At 45.7% G+C, this 20906-nt stretch overlaps 1 protein-coding gene across 2 annotated transcripts in view; it reads right to left on the reverse strand.

Moving 5' to 3' along the window:
* The window catches only part of PIK3R5 (phosphoinositide-3-kinase regulatory subunit 5), a 103121-nt gene that overhangs the window by 36107 nt on the left and 46108 nt on the right, over positions 1-20906 (reverse strand). For both annotated transcript variants that reach the window (XM_064271772.1, XM_064271771.1), the window contains exons 2-3: positions 3757-3872; positions 2508-2608 (exon numbers count right to left, since the gene is read on the reverse strand). In XM_064271772.1, coding sequence (XP_064127842.1) covers positions 2508-2608; positions 3757-3859 — 204 coding nt within the window. In that variant the 5' untranslated portion in view covers positions 3860-3872. The remainder of the gene's footprint in view (positions 1-2507; positions 2609-3756; positions 3873-20906) is intronic.

A 20906-nucleotide genomic window follows, 5' to 3' on the forward strand; every position in this document is an offset into this window, starting at 1 on the left:
ACAGAAAAACAATTGAAAGAATTAACAAAGCCAAAAGCTGGTTCTTTGAAAAAATTAACAAAATTGATAAACCATTGGCTAGACTGACTAAAGAAATACAGGAAAGGAAACAAATAACCCGAATAAGAAAATTTTTTTCCAGTTTATTTTTTGTCTTTTAATTTTGTGGAATTTTTTGAGGTACAGAAAGTGTGTTCGTTTTTCCCTTATGGGTTTTGCTTTTGCATGCAAGGATCATATACATATTCATATATATTTTCTCCTTTTCTTTGAGGAAGCCCTGGTGGCGTAGTGGTTAAGTGCTATGGCTGCTAACCAAAGGGTCGGCAGTTCAAATCCACCAGGCACTCCTTGGAAACTCTATGGGGCAGTTCTACTCTGTCCTATAGGGACGCTATGAGTCGGAATCAACTCGACGGCACTGGGTTTGGTTTTTGGTTTGGCTCTTTTCTTTGAAGCTTAATTTTCTTAAGTTTAAACCTTTAATCCATCTGGAATTTCAGCTGGTGTGTGGTGTTAGGACTCTCACTCTATATTATTCCAAATGTTTAGTCAAGTTCCCCTAAATCATCTAAAATTTTTTACTGATTAGATTTTATTCTATATTAAATTTTGTTTATATCCTTGGATAACACCCATCATCTCTATTGGCTGTATAATACTCCTTCTGGTAGATCTCCATAATTTTATCATTTTAATTTTAACACGAGTTCATTTTCTTGTTATTTTATATGTTGTTGCAAAGAACATTTTTGTGCACATTCTTTTTTCTATAGTTTGGATCATTATTTTTTAAGAAGTAGAATCAATGGATCAAAGATTAAAAACATATATACGACCTTTGAAATGTACTGCCAATCACTTTCCAAAAGCACCTTGCCATTTCTAATATTTCGAATACATGAAAGTACCAGTTTCACCACACCGTTCATGGCTTAGTTATCATAACTTTTGCTAGTTTGCTAGGCAAATGCTACGTCTTTATGGTCTTAATTTGCATTTATTTTATTATAACTGAGGCTAAACATTTTTTATATGTGTTTACAAGTTCTATGTATTCTTTTGTGAATTACTTCTTCATTAGGAAAGCAGCGTTTAGATAGAGCCCAACACACCACACATATACATGTACCCATGTTTTAGACTCTCTGCTCAAAATGCTAAAGGTCTCTCAGTCCATCCGGGCGCTCATGGTGGCTGAAGACACAGGGAAAGCCCCAGCTTCTCTGCTGTGCCTGCTAACCTCAGCAGGCCGGAACTTAGAATTCTCCTTCTCTTTACCCTGAATAGATGTATCCTCCATAACTGCTACTCAGTCCAAAACCTTCCCCTATTGCTACCTGGTACTTGGTCCTTTATATTTGGCTTTCTAAGTTAAGCACTCCAGAGGCTCTTTAGCTCCTCTGTATTGGTTGGGTTGTGATCAGGATATAATAAACCAAAACCAAACTAACCCGCTGCCATCAAGTCAATTCCAACTCAAGGCAACCCCGTGTGTTATACAGTAGAGCTGCTCCATAGGGTTTTCTTGGCTGTAATCTTCACAGAAGCAGATTGTCAGGCCTTCCTTCTGTGGCACTGCTGAGTGGGTTCGAACCACCAACCTTTAGGTTAGTAGTCAAGAGTAAACTGCGCCACCCAGGGACTTTCCAGGGTATAACAGCACCAGTTAAATGGAGGTACCAGCATTATCACCTCGGGTGTCTTGATGAACAAAGACTTTCTTCCTATAGGAATAGCTACCTGAGAGAGAGAAAGTCATGTGCTTTCCCACTTAAGCTCTGTATTAAAAAAAGAAGAAGGAAAAAAAAAAAAAAGCTTAAAAGAGAATTTTTTTGTGATAGCCAGAATCCTCTTTTGGGATTCACAGTTGTTCTAAAACCCCAGCCCAGCTCAGTGTTAAAGGTGCCCCTCTCTTTTAGTCACAAAAGCCTATTTATTAAACTGTGAGAGGAGACCTGTTTACTTTTCTGCCCTTTCCCATCAGTTCTCTCTTTTACTTCTTTGCTTTTATGGATCGTTTTGAGGAGAGGAATTCTGTCAAGCTTCCTTCATCCTTTTTAACCAACACCTTGATTCATAAGCAATGCCTGCCCTACGTATTCCTTGTTCTTGCCAAAGGACCACCCCCTTCCTCCAGCTACCTGTTGCCATCTGGTGTCAGAGGAGAGCTGTGCCCCATAGGGTTTTCAATGGCTGACTTTTCGGAAGTAGGTTGCCAGGTCTTTTTTCTGAGGCACCTCCGGGTGGACCTGAACTTCCAGTCTTTTGATTAGCAGCCAGGCACATTAGCCACATTAGCCACTTGCACTATCCAGGGACTACACCTCTTCCTAGAAACCTTCAGTCTATAAGCACCGCTGAACCAGAAAACTCACACCTTCCCAGTGCCTTTGCCAAGCTCCCCCGGTGGTCTGGGCACCCCAGACCTGCCATTTCTTGGGGCCTACTTCTCGACTCTGTGAGGCAGTCCCCACTCTGCCCTTCAATCCCTAACCTGCCCTTACCTCTCCAGTTTTCTTCAGGATCTGCTCAAGGAGGATAAGGAAGTGACCTGGGTCCCTGCTGACCAGCTCCTGTAGGCTCCAGCAGTTCAGACACAGCCCAGCTGAAAGGCAGAGACAGGTGAGTGGTCAGTTAGGGGTTTCTTTCAGCAGCCCTCAGGTGGGGGCGGGGTGAGGAAATAGAGGTATCCCTGGGGCTGTCCTGGAACATTCCTTTCTAAAGCAAGAGAGACTTGGAAAAAATGCTGGGCCAACCCTCAAACCTACCACATCCCATCAAGACATAACAATAAGTTTCCTGCACATACAGGGGGCTCAAGAGACAGGGATTGGATATTGCAGCTGGGGGCCCCTTGGAGGCCAGTGAGCCTGACTTGATTCTGCCCACCCTGCCTCTGGGGAGCACAGTTCTCCCAGCCTCACCTCCCTGGCTTCCTACAGCAGGTGCCGGGACCTACAGGTCCAGGAAGGAGGCAGAAGCTGAGTGCGCTAGACGAATAAAGGGGGCCACGTGAGCTCTGCCCTGGAACACAAGGTCTGGGACAGCCCTGGAACTTCCCACGACTGCCTGGCAATGAAGCTCAGGAAGAAGCAGCTAAATTCATTTATATTTTAAAAGCTAGATGGGCAGTTTTTTACTTCGTAACTTCTCCAGGCTTTCCTATTTGGCAATCTCTATTTCTCTGCAGTCAGCAAGGGTAAACCCCTAAGAGTTAAAGGGATGGTCGTGGAGGACTCTGTGTGCATGTGCACGTGTGTGCAGGGGTGTGTAGTGGGAAGTGAAGCAGTCAGATGGAAGTGAAATGACCTTGAATTTCATGGGGCTACAGCTCCAGGCCCTTCACGTGCATGGGCTCCTTCTTTGGAAGGCCCCTAGCAACGTGTTCAAGTGGTGATAGGTTTTTCTAAAATTTGCAAAAGTCAGATTTTTTTATTCCTTTACTTAGTGAAAAACCCAGTTTACTTAATGATGGCACCCCAAATTCTATAAGCTTAAAAACCAGTTGCCATGGAGTCAAGGAGCTACATCACTTTCTGCACGTGCTGAGAAGGATGAGGAAGACAGCATGGGAAGGAGAAACCGCCCCATAACTAGGGCCTGCTCTACATCAGGTGCTGTGCTGGGACACCTGCACAGGTGAGGTTCAGGGGTTTCATCAAGAATCTGCTGGCAGCCGACCTGGGCCAGTGCTCACCGGTCCCTGAGGCTCCTCTGGGGCCTAGGAACCCCTCCCAGTTCCCTTGGACTTACCTGACCAGGAGGTGGAGCGGCGGCTGAGGCTGAGCCCGTGCAAACAGCGCTCCAGGGCGTGTTGGATACGGTCCTCCGTGCACGTCGTGGCCCCTGGCTGCATCCTGAGTCATTGCCTGCACAGGGGACAGACACCAGTCAGCCAGACAGATGAGCTCCTTCCCTGGAGAGTGCCAGGCTGGGGAGCACACGGTGCAGCAGGGCAGACGGCATGGGCAGCAGGCACTCACAGCTCAGTGCCATCTGTTTTACCATACCACGGTGCTGTGCGTACAGCCGCAGGGCCCTTACAGCTACCTTCAGGAAGCACCACAGCTGAGCTGCAGGACAGTGCACACAGTTCTAAGAAGTGAGGCATTAGAGATAAAAGCGAACGGGTAGACAGGGGCCTGCCTGCTCCCCAGGGTAGCGGTGAGTGCTACCAAGAGTCCAGGGAGTGCCTGAGAGTGACCAGACCCCTCAATGGGCTGGACAGAAGGGCCCCCAGGGGAGAATTAGAAGCACTTGGGGACTTTTCTTGAATGCTTCAAGACTGCATCCTCCAAGCCTCCAGGCCCCAGGGATCTTCTCAACGAGCCAGGCATCCACAGCTGGGGTGCTGGTGCAAGATGTCTTCCCGTGCCCCACCCCCAACCACCACACCCCCTGTGCGGGGTGCCCAGGTCACAGGCACCTGTTTTTTTTTCTGCCCAAACCTCCACATTTGCCATTCCTTTCCCTGATCCATGCCTGAGGCTTGGCAACATTACCAGCTATCCAGACATCCTGCCTAGGCCCTGTTCCTTGCCCCACTGAGGAGAAACCAGGGTGCTTAGCCTGGGCTGGGAGGCCACTGAGTAGCCTGGAGCAGCATAGAGGGAACTGTGCTAAGTTGAATTCTGAGAGCCTCCGGCAGGGCCAGCCCAAAATCTTGTTATGTGTGAGGGTCCCCGGGTCCTTCCAGAAGTCACAGCAGGCAGTTCAGCGAAACAATGAAACCTGGCCTCTGGCATCCAGCAGACTTAGGCTCAAATCTCAAGTATGATATTTGCTTTGCCTGTTGACTTTGGGCAAATTCTTTAACTTTCCCAAACCTCAGTTTACGTATCTGTAAAATGGGGATAACGATGGCACTAACCTCATAGAGCACTGGGAAGATGAAATGTCATAGCAGATGCACTAAGTAAACTTTCAGTACATGATAACTACCTTTGCCACAAACGCTGTATTCATTTGTTCCAGACAGACCCCATCTCTGGCCAGTCAGGCCAGGTCAGGGGAGCAACCCAAGGAAGTAGCGGTCCAGCTCTGAGGATCTGGTGACGGACCAGGAAACCAGAAGCAGAAGCACAGAGCTGAGCCATGCAAATGACATGCAAAAAGATATGAAATCCGAACTCGAACCAGCTGCATGGCCAGAGTACACGTAGGCCGCCACGTAGGCAAATCTTCCCACTTCCCCAGCTTGGGAGGAACTGTGCCAAATGAAAAATAAGCCCTTTGTGAGCTGTTCAGCATCATTTTGTCACTACCACGGGTGGCACATGCATCCTGAGGCGGGAAGGGTGGATATATTCATTTGTTCTTTCAAACACTTACTGACCACCTACTGTGTACCAGGCGTTAGTGATACAACAATGAATAAAGCGGCATGCTGCTTTAGGGGTGGAAGATAGACATTAACACACAAGAAAAAGGGAATCAGGAGGCCATACCTGCTATGAAGAAAGGTGATGGTGCTGGAAGGGGGAATAGTGGGGACCCACAATCAACGCCCACGGAAACAGCAAAGAAATCAAACGATGCATTGCATTGGGAAAATCTGCTGCAGAAGACCTCTTTAAAGGGTTGGAAAGCAAAGATGTCACTTTGAGGGCTAAGGTGCACCTGACCCAAGCCAGGATATTTTCAATAACCTCATATGCATGTGACAGCTGGACAATGAATAAGGAAGTCCGAAGAAGAATTAATGGCTTTGAATTCTGGTGTTGGCGAAGAGTACTGAATACACCATGGACTGCCAGAAGAACAAACAAGTCTGAATTGGAAGAAGTACAGCCAAACTGTTCCTTGGAAGCAAGGATGACGAGACTTCGTCTCATGTACTTTGGACCTGTTATCAGGAGGAACCAGCCCCTGGAGAAGGACATCATGGTTGGCAAGGCAGAGGATCATCAAAAAGGAGGAATACCCTCGATGAGATGAACTGACACAGTGGCTGCAAAATGGGCTCAAACACAGCAACGATTGTGAGGATGGTGCAGGACCGAGTAGTGTTTCATTCTGTTGTACATAGGGTCACCATGAGTCGGAATCGACTCGATGGCACCTAACAACAACAACGCTCTAGGTTGTTGGGAAGTCAGGGAAGCCTCTCAGAAGAAGGGACATTTAAGCTAGACGAGGAAGCCAGGAGAAAAGTGAGGGGGAAGAATATTCTAGAAAAAGGAGACAGCATGTGCTAAGTTCTGGGTGCAGGAGTTAGCTTGCCAAGGACTCAGACTGCGGAGCCAGGGCCAGGTTGCTGGGCTGGTCTAGAGCACAGACTAATAAGCTCTACAGGTCTCAACACCTTCCCCAGCCTTCTAGCTGCTGAGTTGGTGAAATGAGTTCATAAAAATTTTCAACAGTGATTTAAGACTGTATTAGCTTCCTAAGGCTGCGGCAACAAAATCCTATAAACTGGCTTATAGGAACAGAAACGTATTGTCTCACAGTTTTGGAGGCTAGGAGTCCAAATTCAGGGTGTTAGGGGGGTGATGCTCTATCTATTGGCTCTAGAAGAAGATCCTTTCTTGTCTCTCCCAGCTTCTGGTAGCCCCAGATATTCCTTGGCTTGTAGGTGCATCTTCACACGGCTGTCCTTCCTGTCTCCCTGTGTCTCTTCTCTTTTATAGGACAGGTGGGGTTAGGTCTCAACCTACTATGGTATGACCTCATGCTAATTTGTCCGATAACATCTTCAAAGGCCCTATTTCCAAACAGGGTCACGTTCACAGGTGTGAAAGTTAGGAATTCAATGTATCTTTTGGGGGGATACAATTCAATCCATAACAGGGACTATGGATTTGGATGTTTCCGTTAATGGCACCTGGATGTCCAAAGACATACTTGACCCTCCCATGGAAACTTTTACAATTGCCTTTGGGCATTTTGTTTGCAGGCTCCCCTGCAGGGAGCAGAAGTTATAAGTCCACTAACCCTGAGTGTTCAAACCAGACTGGGAAGATTTCAGGTTTTTAGACCCCTTCCCACGCGCCTGACATGGATGAGCATCTGTGGGAATTAAAATTTGAAATGAGGTCTCACTCCTCCACTTCTGATGGCAGCGCAAATACAAGACCCTTTCAAACTCAGTCCTGGCTCGGAGTCAGGCCTAACTAGTGGCTGCCTAGTGGAGGAGCTCAAAGAGCCAGAAACCCAAAAAACCAAATTGCCATCAAGTCAAAAGAACAGGCAGGCACCTCGAAAACGTTGAGTTTGGGAGGATGAATGACTGGCCCAGATGGCACTCAATGGACCTGTTGTGGGTTGAATTGTGTCTCCCAAAAAGATATGTTCAAGTTCTAACCCTCCATACCCATGGATGTGACCTTATTTGGAAACAGGGTCTTCACAGATGTAATCAAGTTAAGATGCATCTTACTGGAGTAAGTAAAAAAAAAAAAAAAATTTTTTTTTTTTTTTTTTTTTTAGGAGTAAGTAGGGGCCCCTAAATCCAATGACTGGTGTACTTAAAAGGAGAGAGAACTTTGGAGACAGACGGACACTTACAGATGAAAGATGGCCATGTGAAGACGGAGGCAGAAATTGGAGTGATGCAGCTACAGGCCAAGGATTGCTGGCAACCACCAGAAGCTGAAAGAGGGAGTGCAGCACTGCCAACACCTTGATGTTGGAGTCTGGCCTACAGAACTGTGAGAGAATGAATCTGCATTGTTTGTGCTAATTTGTTATGGAAGCACTCGGAAACTAATACAAACCGTTGTCCTCACAGACTGACTTCTCCCATAGCCCATGGGCAAGTACTTGGAGGGAGCTTGGAGGTTGGCCACCACGAGTCCTTCCTTTTACAGAATGAGACCCAGAGAGAGTAAGGAACTTATTTAAGGCAGCTAAGGGATGGAGGCAGAGCTGAGAGAATTAATACCAATATAAACAGAAAAGAGTATCAAAAGGGACTTTTCATATACTCTCACATTGCTGCTGATGCCCAAATCTAAGGACCCAAACCAAACCCACTGCTTTTGAGTCGATTCTGACTCATAGTGACCCTGTAGGAGAGTAGAACTGTCCCATAGGGTTTCCAAGGAGCACCTGGTGGGTTTGAACTGCTGACCTTTTCGTTAGTAGCCGAGCACTTAACCACTGTGCCACCAAGGCTCCAATCTAAAGACCTGTAAAAAACCTGTTGCCGTCGAGTTGATTCCGACTCATAGTGACCCTATAGGACAGAGCAGAACCGTCCCATAGGGTCTCCAAGGAGCGCCTGGTGGATTTGAACTGCTGACCTTTTGGTTAGCAGCTGTAGGCGCTTAACCACTACACCACCAGGGTGTCCAATCTAAAGACAGAAGGTGCTAAATGTCCTACATTCTAGAGTTCTAAGATCCCCCCTCTCCACAGTGAGCTGTGGCAGATGGGCCAGGGACCACCCTGGTGGGTTTGTTTGTGGTGTCAATTCAGAACCGGCACAGCAACACCCCTCCCTGCCTCCGTCAATATAAAAAGACCGGTTCAGGTTCAGGTTCAGGTCTAACCTGAGAAAGAGCTGTCAACCATGCAGGGAGGGCTCTTCTTTCTCTCCCCAAAGCCAAGGGCTATTGTGGTAGTTTTTAGCAGTCATCGAGTTGGCCTTCAATTCATGGTGATCCCATGCACAACAGAGTGAAAATGCTGCCTGGTCCTGCATCAGCCCCATGACCGGTTGCAGATCGGACAGTAGTGACCCATGGGGTTTTCAGAGGCTGATTTTTAGTAGATTGCCAGGCCTTTCTTCCTAGTCCATGTTTGTCTGGAAACTGCTGAAATCTGTTCAGCATCATAGCAACATGCCAGCCAACAAGAAAGGTGGTGGCTGATGTGAAGTTCATTGTCTGGGAATTGAACCCAGGCCTCCCACGTGGAAGGTAAGAATTCTACCACTGATCCATCAAAGCCCAGAGCAGAGAGGCTTTAAGAGAATCCCTCATAATAACGGTGGGGATGCTGCCTCTATCTTCTCCGGTTCATGATCTACTCAGCCAGCAAACTCCCTGATCAGCTCCTGGATGACCTGTGAGAGATGGCAGGGCTGAGAGAAGGGACAGAAGGGGCAGAGGCAGGCCCGCTGTCTGGCCAGGCAACAACATGACACCTCGTGGGTGGAGAGAGGGCCAGGAACAAAAACTGGGCTTTTGCTGATACTTTACCCTAGAGGGCCACCAGAAGGGTGAGGGAACCTTAGCACTAAGAGGCTGAAGGCTGGACCAACTCTGGTGAAAACTGGAGGGAGCAGGATGAAGAGACGGGAAAGTCAGGGCATGGAGAAGTTAAACAACTGGCCTACGGTCACACAGCTGGGAGGTGGCAAAGCCAGGCTATGAACCCAAAGAGTTTGGCTCCTAAGAATGACAGTACAAGGCCCCTTGGCATGGGCAGACAGTTACTGAAAGAAAAGTAAAACCAATCCGTGTTTCTACCTCAACAAGTAAAGACTCAATGAACCAACTATACCACAGTCTTGCTTTAAGAGACTTAGATTCCAAGCTAGGAGTTCCTGGTGGTAGAAATGCTTAATGTGCTCAACTGCTAATGGAAAGGTTCGGGGTTCAAGTCCACCCAGAGGTGCCTCAGAAGAAAGGCCTGGCAATCTACTTCCAAAAGACCAACCATTGAAAACCCTATGGAACACAGTTCTACTCTGGCACACATACAGTTCCCACGAGTTAAAGTCGCTTGATGGCAGCTGGTAGACTCCAAGTTGCTGGGAAGTTTGAATCTACCATGTCCGTCTACACCAGCTGCCCACCACTGCCCTCCCTCCTCCACAGAGTTCAGAGCTCCCAGGAGTGGATGCTGGAGAGGGGACGTTGGCCGAACAAATCTCTCTGGGCTGACCTGAGCAGGGACCATGGTGGCCAGTGAAGCCAAGGCGTTTCCCGGTCTGCGACAAGTGCTGAACTGTGCAAACTGGGTTTTAAGACACCCCTCTGCCCAGCCCATGCTGTGATGGACAAGTCAGTTATGTCACGAGGCAGGAATTACTCACCCTGCAGACAGTGTCCAACATTGTAACTAACACAAACAAAAGACACAAATGAACACCCTCAGCCACCGGCACTTCTGCCTTGCTCCTGTCCCCAAGGGGTTGGAAAACTGTTCTGGGGCTGCTTCAGAGGGCGAAAGCTGCTTCCCAGCCCCTCTGCAATGCCTCCCAACCCTTCCCTTCTCAGTGCCCTCGTGTGATTTTCCCGTCTTCTGGCCCCAGTATCCCCTCCTGTTTGGTGGAGACAATCAAGGCCTTCCCCGCTGAGAGGCTGATGTCTTCGGGGCACTGGGCAGCTTTCAAGTGGGCCAGCCGCCCTGGTACCCTGGGCCACCTCGAGCTTGCCCCAAGCTCTGCTTAGAGACAGGATTTGCCTAAGGTGCTGGGCCTGGGAGCTCATGGAAGGTGGGAGAGGGAGCCGGCTGTGGGGATCTCGGCTACGCTGGGGGCCAGACACAGCATCCCGTGGCTCCTACCTGCCCCTTGGCACACTCATTTCCGTCTGATGAGTCAGTTGTCAGCCGTTTCTTGTGACTTGTCAGCAGAACCCCACCAGCTTCAGGGCGGGGCTCAAGAGGGGAGAAGGTGGGACCTCCCACCCCAGGATGATGCCCTTTGTCAAAAGCCTGCAAGCAAGGCCTGGCTCCCCTGGCACTGCATGCTGAAGCCCCCTCCCCACCTCGCTGCCCCTAAGAGAAGCTCAAGTTGTGAAATTCCCAGCTGCTGCCGGGAATGTGCCCCCCACCCCCAATGTGTGCGGTGGGGTGGTGTTGAAACATTCAACAGTGGGGCCTTCCCCCATCGCCAAGTTCCTCTTCGAGACAGCAAATACTCGTACTCCTTACTGGGGACCCCAGACAGGACAGACAGGCCTGGAGGGGTGGGGGCGAGTGGGACCCTGGAAGGCACAGGGGGAGGGGGGTCTGTTCCATCCCCCTCTTCACAGGTTGACATGACCCCAGGGTGCAAGACAGCGGTCATTTTCTCTAATGTGCAAGGCTAGTCAGAGGGACAGGGTCTGCCCAGGCCCAACTGTGCCCTCAACCTCCCAAGGCAGCCCACAAGGGCAGGGAGGGGCTTCTTTTCTTGGGGAGCTTCTTAAACAATGCTTGGAGGGCCCGTATCTTATAGGGAGGGAGGGATGGGCCTCCAGGTCCTGGCTGGCACCCCAAACTGCTTCCCAATGTTCTGGAATATTCCAGGCCCATGCTCTGAAGCCTTAGTTCCACAGGTGGGAATGAGAGAAGCACCAGGGCATTTGGGCCTGTACTGACCCAGCCGCTCCAGCCCTGGGTGGCTCTTCCGCCTCTCTCCCCACCCCCTCCTTAATGCGCCCTTCTCTGCCCCACTCTCCTGCTCTGACTGCTCAAGCCAGAATGTCTCCTGTGACCTAACTGAAAAAAAATCCTCATTCCCTGCACAGGATACACCAGAAACTAAAGAGATCCGTTAACTTTGCGGGGTGGGGATGAGAAAGGGGTTGGAAGGAGGAATGAGAGGAGCAGGACTCTGCTGGGGACCCTTTTTGTACGGCTTTGACCCTGAACAAGAGCAAGGCTTCACATACCTGTGATTGAATAAATAATTCAGACCCACCAGGATATGAGGGAAGAAGGGGGACCAAAACGAGATACAAGTAATAACAAATTAATCTAACCGCATTAGGAATGATTAACGTAACCGCGTTGAAGGGGATGGGGAGAAAAGAGCTCACCTAAGCAACCTTGGAGCCCTTGGGTGGTGCAAAGTGTTAGTGATCAGCTACTAAGAATGGAAAGGCTGCTGGTTTGAGTTCACCTAGAGGCGCCTTGGAAGAAAGACCTGGTGATCTGCTTCCAAAAAATCAAGATTCGCTAGCAAAGATCTGGACCCAGAATTTCTACATAATTTTTATGATTATTTCTGAATCTGTGGTTATAGCTCCTGTCTTCATCTGAACATTGTAACACCGTTAACCATACTCCTGTGAGAAACGGATTTAATAATTAGAAAACAGATCCTGATTTGTTTTAAACATTTTCGTATTACCTCACAATTCCTTTTAAAAATTTTATTTATTTTGCTGTTGCTGTTACTGAGAACATGCACAGCAAACATACACCAACTCAACAGCTTCTACACGTACAATTCAGTGACATCGATTCCATTCTTCCAGTTGTGCAGCCATTCTCACCCTCCTTTTCTGAGTTGTTCCTCCCCCATTAACATAAACTCACTGCCCCCAAAGGTTTCTACCTAATCTTTCAAGTTGCTGTTGTCAATTTGATTCCATACAGAAAGACCTTAAAAAACATGATGCCCAAGGCAGATATTCTTTACTAGTTAAGCTAAACTACTGTTTGGTTTTAAGAAGGCTTCAGGGAATATTTTTGGTTTAAGGTTTAAAGATTATCTCGGGGCAATAGTGTCAGGGTTCATCCAACTTTCATGGCTCTAGGAAGTCTGGAGTCCATGAAAATTTGACATTCTGTTCTACATTTTCCCCCTTTTGATTAGGATTCCTCTATAGAATCACTGGTCAATACGTTCAGTAATGGTAGCCAAGCACCATCCAGTTCTGGTCTCATGGCAAAGCAGCAGCTGTTCATGGCGGTAATTAGCAGCACATTCCATATCCTATTCCTACTCCGATCCTCCTTTTTCTCTGTTGCTCCAGGCGAATGGAGACCAATTGTTGTGCCTTGGATGGCTGCTTGCAAGCTTTTAAGACCCCAGGCACTATGCATTGAACTAGGAGGTAGAACAGAAGCACTAAACGTATTATTAGGCCAGTTAACTGAGATGTCTCATGAAACCATCACACTAAACCTCCAGATCAAGAAACCAAATCCCATGAGGTGTTTGGTTGTACATAAGCAGCCTCAGCAGCTCCTTTTTTTTTCCTTATTGTAAATATATCTATCACACAACCTTGACCAATTCAACTTTTTACAGGTGTACAACTTGTTGACAGCAAGTACAACAATTGGCTATGCAACGCTACCCTTAATCATTGCAACATTTCCACCACCGTTGTTGTTCTTGATGGGTGCCATTGAGTCGGTTCTGACTCACAGTGACCTACGTACAACAGAACAAAACACTGCCGGGTCCTGCACCACCTCACAGTTGTTGCTATGTTTGAGCCTTTGTTGCTGCCACTGTGTCAATCTATGTTATTGAGAGTCTTTCTCTTTTTTGCTGACCCTCTGCTTAACCGCCCCCTTCCCCCCTCCCTCCCACCCCTGGTAACCACTAATAAACTTTGTTCTCTATACATTTGCTTTTTCTCATCTTTTTATACAAGTGAGGTCATACAATATTTGTCCTTCTCTAATTGACTTATTTCACTCAGTATAAAGTCTTCCAGCTCCACCCATATTGTAGTATGTATCAAGACTTCATTTTTCCTACTGGTTAAGTAGTATTCCTTCGTATGTATGTACCACATCTTGTTTATCCAGTCATCTGTTGATGGGCAATTTAGGTTGCTTCCAGCTTTTGGCTATTGTGAACAGTGTTGCAGTGAACCCAAAACCCCAACTAAACCCACTGTCATCAAGTCGATTCTGACTCATGGTGATCCCACAGGGTTTCCAAGGCTGTACATCTCTATGGAAGCAGACTGCCACATCTTTGTCCTGTGGAGCCTTTGGTGGTTAGCAGTCGAGCGCTTTAACCACTGCACCACCAGGGTTCCTTGCTGCAATGAACATTGGTGTACAAGTCTCTATTTAAGCCTCTGCTTTCGACTCTTTTGGGTATACACCCACTCCTCACTGATCGCCATAGTTAGGCTCCAAAGAGCAAGTCATTATGTGAAAATCGATGTTACGTGAAAATGGAGGGTGATCACATCAGATCACAAAACGAAAGACGATACATCATTACATAACTGCCAAATGACATCATTACATAACTGCCAAACCACTGAGAATCAAGGTTCAGCCAAGTTGACACATAACCTCAACCATCACAGCCAGCATTACCCTCGTCTTGCACCTCGGTGTTCGTTACTGCCAGATGTACGTTGTTAACATGCAAAATAGTTGGATAGCAGATTTTGTACTATTGTCGTGAATGCAAAATGTCCAATAACAAGATAGTCGATAAGTGAGGAGTAGGTAACCCTGGTGGCGTAGTGGTTAAGTGTTTTGGCTGCTAACCAAAGGGTCGGCAGTTTGAATCCACCAGGCGCTCCTTGGAAACTCTATGGGGCAATTCTACTCTGTCATGTAGGGTCGCTGTGTCGGAATCGACTCGACGGCAGTGGGTTTTTGGTTAGGTGTATACCTAGAAATGGCATTGCTGGGTCATGTGGTAGTTTTATTTTTAGTTTTTTGAGAAATCACCCCACTGTTTCTACACTGGTTACACCATTTTGCATTCCCACCAGCAGTGGGTAACGGTTCCGATTTCCCCACACCCTCACCAACATTTGTTATTTTCAGTTTTTTAATCTTAGCCATCCTAGTGGGAGTAAAATGGTATCTCACTGTGGTTTTGATTTGCATCACACTTATGGCTAGTACAACACAATTCCTTCGAAATTATTTTTTATATTTGCACTAAATTCAATAATAATGATAACAGGAGTCTTTTCAACAGTGCCTTTAAGTTTTATTTATTTCATTGCTCACTATTTTTTTTATTTGTTTGTTTATTTTGTTTTCATACCATGTCATTCTTATTTACGAGTCCTTTCTTTTGAGTCATTTCTTGCTTAGCTGGAGTACTTTGAGTGATTTCAGGATGAGTGTGTGTGGGTGATGTACTTTCTGAGGCTTTATATATCTTATTATTTGTTGAGCTTTTGCCAAGTATAGAACTGACATTATTCATAATTTTTCACCCTCAAAATGTTTACAGAAACCCAAGGCAATCGACTGAAAAATTACTATAATAAAGGATAGAATTTGGTAAGGTAGCTGAGTATAAAATTAATACAGAAATCAATAGCCTTCAATAATACAAACAAGGAGTCATTACAAACTGTGCTGAAAAACGATTCCAACTCTAATGGCAACAAAAAGCAAAGAAAAAATAAACCCTAAAAATATGCCAGATTTTTTTTATGATGAAAACTTGTGAGGAACACAAAGAAAGTCAAAAGGAAATGATGTTGAATAGGAAGATTCAATATCCTAAAGATTTAATTGACATCTTTGTGCTATGACATATAGGAACAGAAGTGGCAATTCTCCATAAACTAATCTGTACATTTAACATGATGCCAATAAAAATACCAAAGGATTTTGAGGTAGGGGTGTGGATAGTCACACTCATTATAAAGTTCATATGGGATAATTAATAAGAATAGCCAGCAAAATTCTTTAAGATGAGACCAATGAGGGGGAGACTAGCCCTATCAGTTTTTAAAATATATCATAAAGCAAAATAACTAAAACAATGCGATCCTATCCCCTGAAAAGGCAGGTCAATAGAATAAAATAAAAAGTCCAGAAATAGATTCCAAAACACGTAGGAATTAAACACAAAGAATATTGCTACCGCTTTTGAGAGCTCATTCTGACACTGTTCTAACTCTCTGAATCGTCGCAATATATGTATAAGGAACGCACTATTATCACCCCCCTTTAACAGATGAGCTCTCTGAGGCACAGAAAGCTATTTGTCCAAGGTCACACAGCTAGTAAAGACTAGATCCTGGATTTGAACCAGGGACTTTGGCTTGAGAAAGGTAACATCTCAAATCAATGGGGAAAAGACAGATTATTCAATGAAAGGTGTTTGGACATCTCGCTGGCCATCTGGGGAAAAACCCTGGATCCATATCTCACACTGGGCCAGGTACCAAAAGGATCAAAGATTTAAGTGTAAAAATGGAAGCCATAAAGGAACACGGGGGAATTCTTTTGTAATCTCAAAGTGGAAGAGACCTTTCTAATGATGTCTACAAAACCAGAAGCCATTAAGGAAAAGGCTACTTTATGTAAATCTCTTGATTGATTTTACCTGGTACTCACTGAGCCCTTTGAGTCTTTCTTTTGCTTATGGAAATTTTAAAACATTATTTCTTTGGTCATGGTATCTCCTCTATCTAGCTTTTTCTCTCCTTCTGGAACTCCTAGCATCCTCATGCTTATTCTTCTGGATCTTTCTGCCATGTTGCAGCTGTTGGCCCTTGTCATATTCATTTCGTTATCTTTTTCCTCTGAATTTTTGGACATTTTATTGACCTTACGTTGAATGCACCAGTTCCATTTTCTGCAAGATCTGATCTATTTTCCACTGTCTTGTTTCAAAATCTAGCAGTGATCTTTTCCATCAAAAACAATATTGCTCTCTCCGTGGATGCAATGTCTTTCAAAATCTTTCATTTGAAGACGTGTCTAATGCCTCCTATTTTTTGCAGATCATTTGCTCCAACCCTTCACGTTGGTCCCTTCCTTTTTGCCTCTGCTGATTTTTCTGTTTGCTCATCCATCTGCACAGGGATCTAGATTTGCACAGTGTTGTGAGCTTGCGGTTCTGTGAGAAATTGTTTAGGTCTCTGTTCGATCTTGACAGCGTCGTATCTGCTAACTGGTATTAAGATGTTGGTGTAAATAAGTCTCAGCAGGGACAACGAGAAAGAAGGAAGGAAGGGAATGGAAGAAAGTGAGGAAAGGAGGAAGGCAGGCAATTACTGAGTGACTGTTCTGTGTCAGGCACTCTTCTGGGCATTTTCACTTGATTACCTAGTTTAATGATCTTAATCACCCCATGATATGATCATGATTATTCCCAATTCCTGCAGTTTGTGAAGGGTAAGCCATTTATTTGCCCAAGTTCCTGTGGTCAGAGTTCCTATGGGCTGAGCAGGAAGCTCATCCACAGTTGGCCTGATCCCCCAAACCCACGTTCCTTCCTGCACTATGATCACGGGAAATAATTTCTACTGTTTTCTAGGCACTCTATGCTGTTCCACCTCCATGTTATAATCTGAGGCTTCCAAGGAAGATGTCTTGCACAAAAATTGCCTGAGTTTCCATTTTTAGTGATTCTTTCTCCATGTGCTGAGGTTGCTCACTTCTTCTGTCCTAGTTTATGTTTCAAGATGTAAGATTTCTGGAGGGACATTTAGCTACCTAAGGAGCATATTAAGCCAGCAATAATGGGGAGTGGGCTGAAGAAGGACTCCAGGGCCAAGAGAAAGAGGAAATGTGAAAAGGTAGGTAGGGATGGGATGGGGGAGGAGGGTGGGGTAGAAGTGTGCAAAAAGGGAGAACCATTATGGGAGCATAGACAAGCCTTTTCCCCACTTTCCAACTTTGTTCAAGCTATTCTTTACCAAGGGCACAGGAGACAGTACAGAGTGCTCAGAAAGACTGGAGTTGTAGTTAAGACCAAGAAGAAATGGGTAAGAAATGGAGGAACGAGTAGAATACTGATACGTACACAGCACTGACTCCGCACCAGATACTCTGTTTAGGGCTTGAAACACATTCTCTCATTTCCTCTGAACAACCCTATAAAACTCTGAACATACAAAGATCGGGCAAGCGCAGCTCCTAGTAGCTAAATGACTTGCCCAAGGTCATATGACTAGTCAGTAACACAAGCATAATTTGAACCCATTTCTGTCTAGCTCCCCTCTACCCAGTTAATCACCTGGAAGAGTACTGAAAAGAAAACGAGATGATTGATATTATCTTTGCATATAATATTTATAATGATAGTAGCCAATATTAAGTGCCCCGAAGCATCTGTCACTTTGTCATACTGTGGGGGCTTGCATGTTACCATGATGCTGGAAGCTATGCCAATATTCAAGTGCCAGCAGGGTCACCCATGGCAGACAGGTTTAAACTGAGCTTCCAGACTAAGACAGATGAGGAAGAAGGACCTGGCAGTCTACTTCTGAAAAGAATTAGCCAGCGTAAACCTTAGGAATAGCGGCGGAACACTGTCTGATATAGTGCCGGAAGATGAACCCCCCAGGTTGAATGGGCTCAGGCATAACCACGATTGTGAGGATGGCAGAGGACTGGGCAGTGTTCCGTTCTATTGTTCATAGGGTCGCTATGTATCGGAACTGATTCAACAGCACCTAACAACAGTATGAGGTGAAGGCTTATTACGTGTCAGTCAACTTTTCTAAGTGTTTTATAGGCATTAACTTGTTGAATTCATATGAGGTAGGCACTCTTATCCTCATACCATAGATAAGGAAATTGAGGCACAGAGAGTTATCTCAGCTGACCAGTGATGTATGTCCTTTCTTGGCATGCCCCAAGCATTTACCTCTAAATACACATAAAAGCGAGGCATTGGTGGTTCAGTGGTAAAATTCTCGCCTCTCATGCAGAGAACCCAGGTTTAATTCAGGCCAACGGACTTCATGTGCAGCCGCCAGCCATCTGTCGGTGGGGGCTTGCATGTTGTGATGATGCTGAACAGGTTCTAGTGGAGATTCCAGAATAAGACAGACTAGCAAGAAAGGCCTGGTGACCTACTTTTGGAAACCAGCCAATGGAAACCCTGTGGATCACGATGGTTCAGTCCGTAACCAACGCCGGAGATGGAGCAGGACCAGGAAGTATTTCATTCTGCCGTGCAGGGGGCTGGGGGCAGACTCAGCGGCAGCTAACGGTAACAACAATGTGTGTGTAAAGGAAGCTATGATGGAGCTTGAAATGAGCAAGCTGAACTTACTGCCACGATGGGGTAACTTTATATGAATTTACCAAGGTATAAACGCCAGGCAGCCCTCAAGCTAAATAAACCACAGGCAGCTGGCACTGCAGACTACTGCATTCCAATTTAACGCTGGTCTTATTTGCTAGCAAATTGCTCACAGAGTAAAAAAGTAGCAAAAGAATGTAAAGGTAAAAACTCAAAAAAGCCCAAATCCACATTCACGGACAGCTTTCTGGTTTCGCAGGATGTGGACAAAAGATTGTGATTGTGACAAACTGCATTCGTATATCCCAGACTTGAAGCTGAAACGCCAGCTAATGGGTGCAAACAAAAAAAAGCTCCAACAAAAGTCTGCTGTCTCTAGCCAAAGGTCCAGGAAAGGGTCAACTTAGCAAGACAGAAAGCTTTCAGACAATAACTGCTCTATGCCAGCCAAAACAACATAGAAAAAACTGTGGCCCCAGCCTCACCAACGAAGGCTAAGTGGTGATCCTGGATTTCTACTCTGGCCAGGCTATAATGAGGTGCCCCAGCTCCCCTGCCATAGGTGGTATCTCTCATTCCCACCGGCGTATTGAGTGTCCATGGAGACTGCTGAGCAGCCCGGAATTCTGCCCCTTCCATACAGGAAAGAGGGACACCTCCCACCTCAATGGGGTGGTGTTAGAGGGGCCTAACGAAGGGTCAGGACTTTCCCCACCACCCAGCAGTAAGTAATGAGGTCACATCACCCCTGTGGTGTCACACTTTCTCCTCCTAGCCAGGGGGCTATCAGTGGGGGCCTAGTGGGAAGCTGAAACTCCAACTCCACCCAAAAAATAATGAGGAGCCTCCCCCCGCACCAAGGTCAATGCGGGCTAAGTATGAAATCTGGACTTCTTCCTCCACCAGGCAGTAAAGAGGTGTTACCCTCTCCCACTTCCCCTCTCAAAGTGGTATCAGAGAAAACCAGATAAAGCAGAAGGTTTAAATAAGATCCAGAGCCTCGCAATTCTCATAATACCCCAAATGTCCAGGTTTTAGTCGAAAATAATTTGTCACGCCAAGAACAAGGCAGATCTCAAACTGAATTAAAAACAAAAAGACAACCAATAGATGCCAACACGAAGATGATAAAGACAATAAAATTATCAAAGATTTTAAAGCAGCCATCATTAAAAATGTTTCAATGAGCAATTATAAACTCTCTTGACATAAATGAAAAAAAAAAACAGTAAGTCTCAACAAAGAAATAGAAAATCTCAGTAAAAAAATAGAAGATATAAAGAAGAGCCAAATGGAAATTTTAGAAGGGAAAAATACAATAACCGAAATAAAAAACTCATTGGACGGGCTCAACATCAGAATAGAAGGGACACAGGAAAAAAATCAGCGGATTTGAATACAGAACAATAACATCATCAGTCTGCACAATGGAGAGAAAACAAGCTGAAAACAATGACAAGGGCCTCAGGGACACGTGGAACTACACTAAAAGGTCTAACATGTGTGTGACTGGAGTCCCAGTGGAGAGGAGAAAGAGGGTAGGGCTGAAAAAGTACTCAAAGAAATAACAGCTGAAAATTCGAAAATTTGGAAAAAGAAATCAGAAACAAACAACAACAACAACAACAAAAGAGTGAGAGGAAAAAAAAAAAAAACTGAAAGAACAGATTTAAGCCTTAACGTATCAACTGTTGTTAGGTGCCGTTGAGTCGATTTTGACTCACGCGACCCTGTGTGCAACAGAATGAAACACTGCCCGGTCCTGCACCAACCTCACAATCATTGTTACACTTGAGCCCACTGTTGCAGCCACTGTGTCAGTTCATCTCATTGAGGCTCCTCCTCTTTTTTGCTAACTCTGTCCTTTACCAAGCATGATGTTCTTCTCCAGGGACTGGTCCCTCTTGATAACATGTCCAAAGTACATGAGATGAAGTCTCGCCATCCTCGCTTCTAAGAAGCATTCTGGTTGCCCTTCTTCCAAGACAGATTTGTTCATTCTTCTGGCAGTCCATGGTACACTCAATATTCTTCACCAACACCACAATTCAAAGGCATCAATTCTTCTTCAGTCTTCCTTATTCATTGCCCAGGTTTTGTACGTACATGATGCAGTTGAAAACACCATGGCTTGGGTCAGGCGCACCTTAGTCCTTAAAATGACATCTTTGCTTTTTTAGCACTTTAAAGAGATCTGTTGCAGCAGAATTGCCCAGTGAAATGCGTTGTCTGATTTCTTGACTGCTGCTTCCGTGGGCGTTAACTGTGGGTCCAACCAAAATGAAATCCTTGACAACTTCCATCTTTTCTCCATTTA

This window comes from Loxodonta africana, chromosome 18, assembly GCF_030014295.1.
Source record: "Loxodonta africana isolate mLoxAfr1 chromosome 18, mLoxAfr1.hap2, whole genome shotgun sequence".
NCBI lineage: Eukaryota > Metazoa > Chordata > Mammalia > Proboscidea > Elephantidae > Loxodonta > Loxodonta africana.